The sequence below is a fragment of the Triturus cristatus genome, chromosome 4_1, assembly GCF_964204655.1.
Source record: "Triturus cristatus chromosome 4_1, aTriCri1.1, whole genome shotgun sequence".
NCBI lineage: Eukaryota > Metazoa > Chordata > Amphibia > Caudata > Salamandridae > Triturus > Triturus cristatus.
The window spans coordinates 277,234,831-277,247,158 of NC_140585.1; the positions used below are offsets into that span (position 1 = coordinate 277,234,831).

The 12,328-nt window shown below is 43.7% G+C and overlaps 1 protein-coding gene across 1 annotated transcript in view; it reads right to left on the reverse strand.

Moving 5' to 3' along the window:
* ATP6V0A4 (ATPase H+ transporting V0 subunit a4) overlaps window positions 1–12,328 on the reverse strand; it is a 248,287-nt gene that overhangs the window by 154,835 nt on the left and 81,124 nt on the right. The window contains exon 10 of the mRNA XM_085652035.1: window positions 8,574–8,786. Coding sequence (XP_085508161.1) covers window positions 8,574–8,786 — 213 coding nt within the window. The remainder of the gene's footprint in view (window positions 1–8,573; window positions 8,787–12,328) is intronic.

Genomic DNA, 12,328 nt, shown 5'->3' on the forward strand with positions numbered 1-12,328 from the left:
CTAGATGACTCTTTATTTATGGGAGCCGCAGGCTCCCAGCAGTTTGAAATAGCATTAAGAGATTTCAAATTAGTGGCGAAAGAGTTGGGGGTGCCACAAGCAGAAGAAAAAACTGAAAGTCCTAAATGTTGTTTAACATATCTGGGCATTGTGATAGATACGATAAAATGGAAGCTAGTCTTCCGAACAAGGAAATACTGGAGATGACAAGTATGTTAGAGTATGCAAGACAGTCATATAAGTTGAAGCTGTCAGAGGTTCAATGCTTATTAGGTCATCTAAATTTCACTTGCCGAGTAGTGAGGGCAGGCAGATCATTTTGTAGATGGCTTGGTTTCCATGTCAGGCGTGAAGCTGCCCCATCACAGGATCAGGATAACTGCTAGCATGAGAGCAGACTTCGAAGTGTGGCTATTGTACTTGAGAGCATTTAACGGCGTCACAATATGTCTTTAGATGAGGATTTTGTCTGGCAGATGCAACTATTTTCAGATGCTTCTGGCGCTCACAGATTTGGTCTTTTCTGGGACAGAAAATGGTGCGCGGAACAGTGGCCAGCTAAATGGCTTTCAGGAAAGAAAAGCATTGAATTTCTGGAATTTTTCCCCTTTAATAGTTGCTTTGGCAGTTTGGGGGAAGAATCTAGTGAACAGGACAGTGTTGTTTCAAGTTTATAATAGAACAGTAGTAGATCTGGTAAATGGTCAGTGGGCCAAAGACAAACATTTATTGAAGCTTTTGCAAAGACTCAAGTTGGGCTGCTTAATGTTTACCATAATGTTCAAGGTAAGACATATACCTGGAGCTGACAATAACATTGCAGATGCGCTTGGAGTTCGTAGATTAAGGTGCCTCTTTAGAGCTAATACCATCAAAAGGATGAAGGCGTAGGGATGACGTACTTAAATTCATTATGAGCAATGTAGAAAAGAATGTTTCTTCAACAACAATAGCAGGGAAGTTAGCAGGTGTGTCCTTTTATGGGAAGTTCTTTTGGGGATACGGACCATCAGCAGGGGAAATGGGTAGGAGGATAATCCAAGGTTGGGCCAAAATAAAAAAGAGAGGATAATTTAAGCGAGAGACAATCTCTCCGAAAAGTTTATATAAAATAACAAAAGGTTTCAATGTATTTGTTTCTCTGATTTTGAATATCGTTTATTCAAGCTATGCATAATCTGGCTCTTTTTTGGTGCTTTCAGAATATCTGGATTGTTAGGAAAAGCAAAAAATCATGACCTCAAAGTTAAAAATGTTTCTCTTGTAAAAAATTCTTGGGGTATTTTTCTTGAAAGTTCCAGAACGGATCAAGTTGGTAAGGGTTCCAAAATACTTTTACATAGAATAAAAGGACCATTATGCCCCCTAAAAGCTTGGTTAGAATTTCTAGAGGTGGGAGGTGCTGCTTTTCAATTTGTATTTAAGCATCAAGATGGCTCCCCTCTCAATGCTTCTCAATTGCTGTCAATTCTGAGAAAGACTCTTAAGAATTTAGGTGTAAACCCGTTCGACTTTGGTTCCCATTCATTTAGAATTGGTGCGGCTTCAGAAGCCGCCAGGTGGGGGTTTTCACTCAGCGATGTGAAGAAATTGGGGCGTTGGTCGTCAGACTTTTGCCTAAGATACATTAGAGATTTAGATGCTGCAGTACATGACCAAGCATATTGTTATTTCTTTTCAGATTTGGCGGCGGGTTTCTCATTGTTGCAAAAGCACGCATGGATAGGTGGACATTCATTCATTAAGTGGGCTGCAAAGCAAGCGAAAAAAGACACTTTTGAAAATAAATTGGGTTTTCGTTCAGATGAAGTTTTTGTTGTTTGGTTGGGGAAAAGTGGCATGAAGTGGGGACAGTTAATGCCTTTGATGAGTGAAAGGTCTTTTAAGAAAAAACCTGAAGTTATTTTGACTCATCTGGGGAAAAATGATTTTGGTGCAGCTTTCGGGTCTGGGGTTGCTCATAGAACTAAAGACTGATGTGCAATTGTTAGCAAAAATATGGGTCAACTCAAAAATCATCTTGACAGCGTTGATGCCACGCAGAGTCTGGAGGGGGGCAGAGAGATTCACTGCAGTAGAACAAGCAAAGAGACAAGTGAACAGGGAATTACACAGCTTTTGTACAATTAAGGGAATTTATTGATTAGCCCATAGTGATATTACAAAAGAGGACTATCAATGCTTTCGTCATGATGGAGTGCATCTTCCTTTATGGGCAACGAGATTAATATTCTGAATATAACAGAAATGATTACAAAAATCTTGCACTTAAAAGCCTGGTGTTAAGGTTAAGCTGTTTGGCGACAGCTTTATTTATTTATATTCGTAGTCAACGTCTCTTATCTCCCTCCTCTCCCTTTCCATCCTCTCATCCCTCCCTCCACCCCCCTCACTGAACCATGAAAAGTTTGTTATTTCCTGTTCAGCGACAGTGTGTGGTTTTTAATACTCGCCTTATTAGTCAAAAAATTTGCAATCGATTTATCCATCTTAAAGTAATAAAGTATGTCACCTGTTCAGCGACAGGGTGTTGTTTTGACAACAAAAACACTTCAAAACAAAACTTTTTGGTTTTCAAGTGCAGGAGGGGGAGGACAGGAAAAACTCCTGGGTCAGGGTTTTTCCTGGTGGCAGAATTGGAGGAGATCAAGACAGGCAGGAAGGGTTGGGGGCATTATGAATAGCTTCGGACAGAGGGAAACAGGGGAGAGAGGAACGAGGCAAGAGGTAGGCTGGAGATGTAGATAGGGGTTGGGGAGGAGGATTAGTCAGAACAATGTTGGGGAAGTTTGTTGTGAGGAATTGTTTACGGGCGGGGGGGTGATAGATTGGAATATGTATTAGTGAGGCCTGAATTGCATATATGTATTAAAATGTAAATGCTTACCTGTCCAATAAAGCAGCCTTTTACCCCATTTTGGCCTGAGGATGTGCTCATTGCCCGAACTGCAGCATGCAGCCATCTGTGGGAGGGGCTCTACTGTGACATGTTTTGGACGCTACAATCAAGGGTAGCGTTATATATCTTGTAAATTTAGCGCAGTCGTAAACTGTCATTCTACACTTCATGGATCGAAAAACAGTAAGATCATGACTGCTCGTCAAAAAAGACTATTAATATAACACACGTTTTGTTCAATAATGCAGGACCATTTTTCACTTCAAAGTACACTAAATAAAATAAATTCAGTGGTGCAACACTGCCGCCAAGTGATGAATATATAAATCTTCCAAATGTTCAATTTCTTAAGACAATTCCATGTTTTTAATGTGCGTGTTTGTTATTTCTATATCCTATACGTAACACCTTGAGCGACAGTTTATTGCAAATCTTAAAGACGTATATGGCACTAAATAATATACGAGTCAACCAAGGAAACATTTGACACTAATAAATGACGAATCACAGCTTTCTCGACTGTTGAGCACAATTGCCTGAGAGAACACATAGAAACCCGCATTGCTAGATTTGTTCGTTTATTACTCTCAGTGCTGTCAAATTTGTATTGATTTCTTATCATGCTAACCTTGGTTCACGAGTGTCTGTGATTAAAGCCAGAGTATTTTTTAATAGCAAGGGTATTGCAGAGGTTTTTCTTTAAGTACGTAAGTAAAAGATTGCTATTTAAGGACGCTTTAACACTCAGAACCAACCTCCACTATAAATATCTTTGACGAAAGCAGCATGTCAAAATGATGGAAGATGCCAGTAACAAACCAGGATGTCCGGAATTCTTGAAGCTGACAGGAGGCCTGTTAGCAGTGGCCCCAGTCGCCCCACTGCCAGGAGCAGCAAAGAAAGGAAAAAATAAAATGATAATAACGGAATGTTAATATCATTTTATTTTTCCTCTTGCTGTGGCAGTGCGTGTGGGGGCGGGTGGAACTGTGGGGGGAGTGGTAGACACTCTTGTGCGCAATGACTGTTTGGTCATCCCTCTCGGGCTGCCCAAATCAGTCATGCGCACTTCCCTGTTCTCCATGCAGACTACATTACAGCCTGCATGGAGAACATGCCCACCCCTACAGCCCCTGGATGAGCACCGTGTCACGGCGCTCAGACCAAACACAATGCTGCATTGGAGAGTTGAGAGTGGCTTAGGGGTGGGAGCCTGGCTGCCTGCTTCCTGTTCCGACCTCTAGTTGAACACAGGCGAGCAGGAGAGAAGACGCGGGAACCGGTGGCGGTAAGGTAAGTTTTTTTTATATACATTTTTTTAAATGCTGCCCGCGATCCCCCAAACCCCTTCCCCGCGCCCCTCTACCCCCACTCCTGTGAGCCATGCCAGCCACCCCTGCCAGTAAGACACGTTGGCGGATGGAAAACCAGCCGGTCGTGGTCCTTGGTTGATTGGAAGTGGGGGGCGGCCTGGATCACCTCACTTGAGTCCGTGACCTGCTCCCCTTCCACTGGGGGCTGGTCTGTGGCCTCTGCACTGTGAGCAAGGCTACCGCTGTGAGGAGGCACGCATGCCTGACTTTCTCCACAAAAACGTAATCTCCGATTGACAGAGTTCCGGATTACCAGATAGGCAAAGCAGGCACCGGTCTATGGGACCCATTCCTTTTAAGGGCCCCGCGACAACAAATCAAATTAATATTGATTTGATTTTGAAAGAAAATTACAATTAAGCTTTATTGAATTGTTTCCAATAATTTTTGTATAATAACATAATAATTGTAAATGTTTCGTTTTGTGTAATAAAATTGGTTTATTAAAATAGTAGGTTGGTAAAAATAAAAACGCATTAGGAGATAATTTCCAAGGGGGAGCTCGAAATTTGGACTGCCTAGGGGCCCCCACAGGGTTTAATCGGGCACTGCATTGACAGCATCAGTCAGTTGAGCAGCAAGCAATCCACCTGTGCTGCCTGCTAGCCGTTGCTCACCCTCCTCAGCAGCAGCGCAGTCAGTATAGAGACGGTTGACACGGATTCTTTTTTTTGCTTCAATTTTGTGGGCAAAAGTTCCCATTTAGCAATATTTGGGGGTGTAATCGCGATATCGGGGGCGGAGTCAGGAGGGGGTCTGTAGTGATTTATCTGCCAGATGAGCGGGCGCTGATGCTCCGTCACCTCCCAAGCGGTAAACTGCACCTGCTGAACATGCAGACGGATGCAGCCTTGAGCCGGCGACAGGCGGGGCGCCCTGAAAATCAAGCATCCCTGGCTCATGTCACTCAACCGCGTCAGCTGAGCTCTGCTTGTGGGGGCATCCTGGAACACCGCGCTGATGGGGAGAGGTCCCAGAATTCCCAGAATGCGTTAGTCTAAGCCGAAGGTCTTCAAACGGTGAGGCGCGCCCCCTGCAGGCCCATCACTCTATTCCCAGGGGGGGCAAAGATGCCTCAGTAAGCACTTGTAAATGGAAATGGCTTTTGAATGCGACTTTGTTTCTTGTGCACTTTTCCAGACTGTCTTCACGTATTAGCAGCAGATGAACTGCTTGAAAAACGATGTATGAGAGCTATCAGCCCGGTTTTCTCCCCTTCTCATGGTATCCTCCGCTGTGTCTGATTTACCCGACCTTGTGTTCTTGCTTACTCTATTTTTGATTCTCTTGTATTCATGTTTTGTATTGATTGCCATGATTAATTACTTGCTATTCGGACTGCTTTTCTTCTCTATGATTTTATCAAGCTGAAATAAAAAATGTAAAAATAAAAGGAAAAAAAAGAGAGCTAAAAGCCCAAGCTCGGTGGTGGGAGGTTCAAAGACACACCTACAAAAACAAAATATTCGGGAACTATGTTGTTCTTTTTTTCAACTTCAGGTACCTGTGGAAAAAACTGCGCACAGATCTTCAATGAAGTGCAAGTTACACTAATCCGTGGAAAATGCACTATTTTGCCTTCTGAAAACTGAATTGGTGAATGCAATTACTGCTTCTGCCTGTGTGAGGCCAGAGAGTCTCAGAATGGAGTCCCGGATGATGGAGTCGGGGGCAGGGGCGAGTGTATTTTTAGTGCTGCAAGGTCCCAGCTTGAAACAGAAAGCACTGTGAGTAAGTAGTATGTATAAGTCAATATTTTAACCCTGTATTACACACAGTATAAGATAGGCTGCTGCAGAATAATTTAGTGTGTAATATAAAACAAGTGATTTCAAAGTATATGTTTAGTAAAAGGTAAATAGACGGTACCCAGTGCAAGCTTCTCTATAAGTGTCCACTTAAAGGACACTTCCAGAACTAAACACCCTTATGTCACCTTTCAAAAAGTCTTTGTCATCATGAAACTTCAAGTGACTTCATCAATTAAAGATTATATTGGCGCCTTGAGACCCTTATGGGTGAGTAGCCGGGCTATATAAACCCTTGATTGATTGATTGATTGATTGATCAATTGGCTCCTAAGCAGCCTTTGCATTTTGTGATTATTTAATCACACACAGTTACATTTCTTTCCGGTAGCAGACACCTTGGTGAGGCCTGCTTGTTCTTTAGCTCTCTGTCCTGCCCTCAGCTTCACAGCACACGAGATCCCCAATCCCCTGATTAAAAGAGCGTGGGCACATCGGTCCATATAGATCTCGCCCACTTTGACATGCAGGTCTTCTTTCAGGTGAGGTGCTGGGTGGCAGGGAGGACAGCAGGGTCTCAATAGGTGCTGGGCCCTATTGCCTCAGAGTAAGGGCCCAGGAGAAAGAGGAAAGGAGTGAGTTCCATGGACAGTGCCAAAGACATGGCCCACAGCAAGGAGTGCTATCTGGGGGCTACATCTTCCATCTACAAACGGACAGAGACAGCTTTCTCAGAGAGATGCTCTCAGGAAGAGGACAACATATGGGACTCTTTTTTTTCTTTTCCAGAAAGGGCCAGCACTACTGTTAGTGCAGCAGGTGCAGTGGTGGCACTGTGACACCGGGTAAGATGCGGCAACTGCACCCCAATTATGGCTGTTTCACTAGCGAAAAAGTAGATTGCAGGCCCAGTTTTCTTGCTAGTATTTGGGCTCCCGTCACCATTGTTGCATAGGGCCTAAGCACTGAGGGGGGAGCAAAATGTGGGACTTTTCCCCCCTTTTTAATTGTGCAAAGGGCAAGACAGTCTACATTAGGCATCAGGTCTAGGAGTGATGGCCCCGTGGAGCGGTCATAGGAGGAAGCCTGTTTTGTAGGGTTATTGGTGTCTTTGGTGCTGCAGATGCAGTGACTCAGAGGCCAAGTGGCTTGAGGGGCCAACTGAACCCTAATTATCGCCCAGTGTACCCCTGGGGAATGGGACAAGAAAGGGGCCCATGTTTTTAACAAAGAGCAGAGGAGACTGCCCCCTTCACAAGGCAGTAGCAATCATTATTGGAGTAGGTAAAGAAGCACTGGGGTCTGGGCTGTGACGGGAACCCAGCTGCGCAATCACGACTGTCTTGCTTTCTAAAAGAAGCATTATAGCTGAGGATACCATTGCTGCAAAGTGGGGACGACACAAGCAAGCGAATTCTTTTCTGAAGGCGACAGAAACACTTTTTCACAGATTGGAGTAATGGCCATGCATGGTGGAGAAGGTGTGAAAAAGTCAGCGAGGACGGCCCGCTACTCACAGCTTCAGCTATCAGTAGTGCAGCACGTGACCCAGGAGTGGGAGCGGCTCCTAATAACCCAATTATGTGGGATAGTGTTTTTGGGTTAATTACTGTTTTTGTTTGACATATTGGGGTTTTGGGGTCTGGCCCTATAAAGCTGTCCGCCCGGGTTTCCCATGCACAGGCCATGTCTAAGGTGCCTCTCCCTCACTGGGCCTCCCTCAGGAGCACTCCACCCTCACATCTCGCCCATTTCTCCATTTCCCTCCTCCAGGCCATGTATGTACTGATAGGGGTAAAAAAAAGAAACTTTAGGTGATTTTTATTATTTTTGCACGAGCTGGAACCTGAAAATACTGCTCATGCCGGTAAAAAACAGAAAGCTGGCAACCATATCAAGGGCAACCGAGCTATACAACCTTTACCAAAACTATGATATTTTATACATAGTGGTTCACATATGCTCTGAAAGATTAAACAATTTTATTTTTGAAGTAAAAACCCGAATATAATGCCTAACATTGTGAGACCAGAGCCATCACCAAGCTGCAGCGATAGGCTAAGACGTATGCCATACAACTTGAGGACTATCTGATTAATTAGGGATTTTCACTTTTGCATTGTTAATTGGGAAGGTAGTTTGCTTTCAATTGTACCTGGTTGCTAGAATAACAGCAGCAAGACAAAGCATAATCAGTTTAGCTAACAAATCTGCATTAGATATCACTAACCAATGTTAATATGCAGCTGGAATAATATCACATTTTCTACAAAGTAGTTCATTAGAAGTTCATTGATTCCCATTCATCAACCAGAACTAGCAGAAACCATTTGTAATTGGTGACATGGAGTTTCCACCAATGTGGGTTTTGGGGCCTCTGGTTTACACTGTGCGTTGCCTGGTTTACTGTAATTTTTTAATAAGAACACGAAATATCTGCGGTAGTCTCCTGTGTTCCACAACAAATGAGGTCTAGTTGTGAAAGGGCTCAATGCATCACACTTGTGACAAAGCTCCACAAAACTGAGCTTCAAGAGCTGACTTGTTCCTTACCATGCCTCGGTGCAGCGCTTTCTTGATGCGCTCACTGTCCGCTGCTGGGCGCCAGATCTCGGCGATGACGCATTGCTGCGTGACGTCGATGTTGCAGGAGTTGAGGACGTGGTAGACGGCCTTCATCTTCATCACCTTAATGGTCCAGATGCGCAGGTTCCGGGAGGCTTCTTGCATTATGCGCTGGCGATGGGACTCTGTCTGCGTGATCACCTGTGAGTATAGACATTGACGGTCTCAGACGTTGAGCAGTAAACAAAGGCTAGATACTAAGTTCTGAGCACTCAGTGTGCATTGACATTTTGTGAAAAGACTTAGGGAAACCAGGTAGGATCTTGGGGAACGGGGGTTGGGGGGGAGGGGCGCAGACTCACCACCTAAAGTCTTCCATGAAATGTAGAATCTATAATAAAAATCAATAGCTTCTTAACCAGGAGTGTCCTGTATAGGGTCACGAGGGCCAGATCCAAGGCAGATTTTCAGGTTAACAAATTAACCTGATAAATAGTTCATTTAGGTTCCTTCGACTTTATTCCCAAAGCCACTTTCATACACAGTTAATTTACTCATGCAAATCTGTGTTTGCTATTGACAAATGCTGATTTTACCCTCATATATAGGTTTACTAAAGAAAGCATTGATTACAAAAACACAATTACACAAAAGATATTCAGTTCACAAACAAATATTTAAAAAATCAAAATGTTCATGTTAATCAGAAGGTTGAGGTTTTCCTAAATTCAACAAAAGTCCCTCACTGTCCATACAGTATTCCGTTTGATGCATTTTCACCCATCCCACGGATTAATTTGAGGACATCAACTTAATTTTCCGCTTTCAATTGTAAATTCCTTCATATTTACTTAACATTTTAAGGTTTAAATTAAAAATGTTACTTCTTTATTTACATAAACTTTAATGAAATATTATTATTTATTTTCTAAGCGGTCACAGACCCCCTGAGTAGGTGTCGTGGACCTTAAGGGGTCCCCAGAGAATAGGTTAGGAACCTCTGCCCTGGAAAGTTATTCGAGAAGCCTCACACCTGTGAGTATTCACAAACTTCAAGAGGCATCCTCATCCAGGAAACATGCAGAGGTTTACTCTTGTCATAGGTAGTACGTTTATTTTCCATGATAACAATGGGAAAGGAACAACTCTCCCAAACCCAAATGTTTAGGGCTCTAGGGGAAGGGCTTCCTCTATAGGGAACATATTTTACTGTGGAGAAAAAAGTGCAATTGTGCACATGTGAAGGCAAGTGTCCATGCACATGTGTATGTTATGCACAGTTACTCATGCAGAAGCTCTTTTGCATGGTCTTTGGGAGTAATTCATAAAGGTATCCGAGGGGCGCTCCTGGGATCTCAAGACTGTTCTAGGGAAACCCTTGTGAATTCCTAAATATTGTAAATCTGTATCCAAACAAGGAAGTAAACCAGTAGGTGCAGATGTCCAAATTGTCGGAGAAATCAGGCCCTCTCTTTGTAAATGTAATTTGTATGAGGATATCAGCAACCTTCAAAAATGTAGGATGTATTAAGGAGAGCGCACAAGCTCCTGAATACCTATATTATTTTTTGTGTGCAAATCTATTCGCAAGTAGAAAGATAACGATTATAGAGAAGAACTGAAGAAGAGACAATACCCTGATCAAACATCTTCTTGTGGGAGAAGGGAAGGGGGAGGGTGTTCTACCGCCAATAATACACATATGCAGCCTACAGAGCATTGGCAAGACCCACAAACTGAATACAGGAATCTAAGGATGGTATTTACTAAAGGTTGCATGGACCCTTGTTAGCGCAACACAATGTTGCATTGCACCGACACGCTTTTATAATGCTAAGTAAATCAGCACAACGCTTTGCATCGCTTTGTACCACATGCAAAATGTTAGTGAATAACCCCTTTTACATAATATGAGTCACTATACAATCTTGGAGGTTTCACTGTCTACATGTATAGATTCAGTCTGTTCTATAAGCGATCTAAGCAGGATAGACTTCTCGATAATACTTGAAAGGAAAGGTTATTCCACCTCTGAACACGATTGATCCACTCAACCCACCGGGAATGTACAGACATCATATGTAATAGAGTCCCATTACCCTCATGCCAGTGTCAACAGATCCTCCTGCCCCTAATGCAGGGCCAGACTGGCGTACCAGGCATCTGGCGTTTCCCCGGGAGGCTGGAAGGGTGGGGGCTGGTTTCCAAGTGGCGGGAGATGGTTTTGTTACTGGGGGCTGGTTTTTGAGCGGTGCTGCAATATCGGACCCCAGTAACAAAAAAAAACAACAAGCAAGCGTTTCCATCTTTGTAGGGTCAGGCAGTGCTTCCCCAGGGGCTGGGCCGAGGCCATGGCCAGGGCTGCTTTGGGTTCCCAGTCCGGCCCTGCCCTCATGCCAACCCTCCAGATTTTATAGAGCATCAAGAATGGGCTGTGAACGAAGGTAAACCTCGACTGAAGGAACAGGGGTGAAATCGTATCACTAAAAATTGCCCTTATTTGACAGCAAACCTATGTTTCATCTATTCTCAACCAATTTACAAATTCATTTATTGAACTTTCATTTTCCAGACCACTATGTCCCAGTGGTTAGCCAGAGTGCGGTCTTTATGTATAAAAACGTTTCACCACCTGATGCTGCTGATGTGAGATATACAATACGTGTTTCAATGATACAGAAACGCGACAGTAGCGTTAACACTTTTTTTGAAACGGTGAACTGGCATTTAGAAATCGAAGCTCAAAGGCAACCTACCCTACATTTCCCAAGAGTGCCTATACGTTATTCTGCTGTAATGCCCAAGATCTGCGGGCTCATACCGGGCGTGAATGAGTACTCAAGTAGGTGTGAGTCGGGCAGTTGCCATGGGGGCAGTGCAGTCTTAACGCATGGGCACACTGGGCAGTTGCCCACGAGCATAGGAGCCCCGTGCAGAGCAGAATTTAACACTAATTTCCATTAAACATCTTGATTGCTGTGAGTGGTTGTGTAGGCAGTGCCCAGTGCACTGCTTTGCCCGGGGGTCTATAATGCTGTCAAGAGGCCCTGCCATGAGAGGTTAATTGCACAGTTAGTAGTGAGGTTATTGGTGGGGTATTTGACAATTAGTTGGCGCGGGTGTGTTCTTTGGTAGTTGGTAATCAGGTAGTTAGTGTGGCTGCTAGTAGGCACATGATTGGCGTGGATGAGTAGTAGTTGCTGGATAGTTGGCATGGGTGTGTAGTCTGGCAGCTGGAAGTTTCATAGTTGCTGTGCATACATTGCTGGATAGTTAGCATTGATGCTTAGTTCATTAGTAGTCAGACAGTTGACTTAAGGGTGAAATTAGTATTCAAGTTTCTAGTGTATGAGTAACTGTTGGTAGATGGGTGGTTAGCGTGCATGTGTTGTTGAATAATTTGTAGCATAGTTGATGGTTGGGCAATTGGTAGAAAGGTAGTTGGTGTGGTTGTGTAGTTGGACAGTTGGTATTCAGGCATTGTGAGGCTGTTGTTGGACGTTGGAAGTCAGTTAGTTGGTATGGGTGTGTTGTTTGTTAGTCAGGTAGCTAGTGTGGGTATGTGGTTGGGCAGCTGGTTTTCGGGTAACTGTCATGGAAGTGTGGTTGGTCAGTTACCAGTCCACTAGTTAATGTGGATGTGTAGTTAGATAGTTGTGTGGTTATCAGATAGTTAGTGTTACCATTGGGAGGGGAATGGTAGTGAGTAAAACCTCCCTAGAAGATCTGAAAAAGGTAGCTTT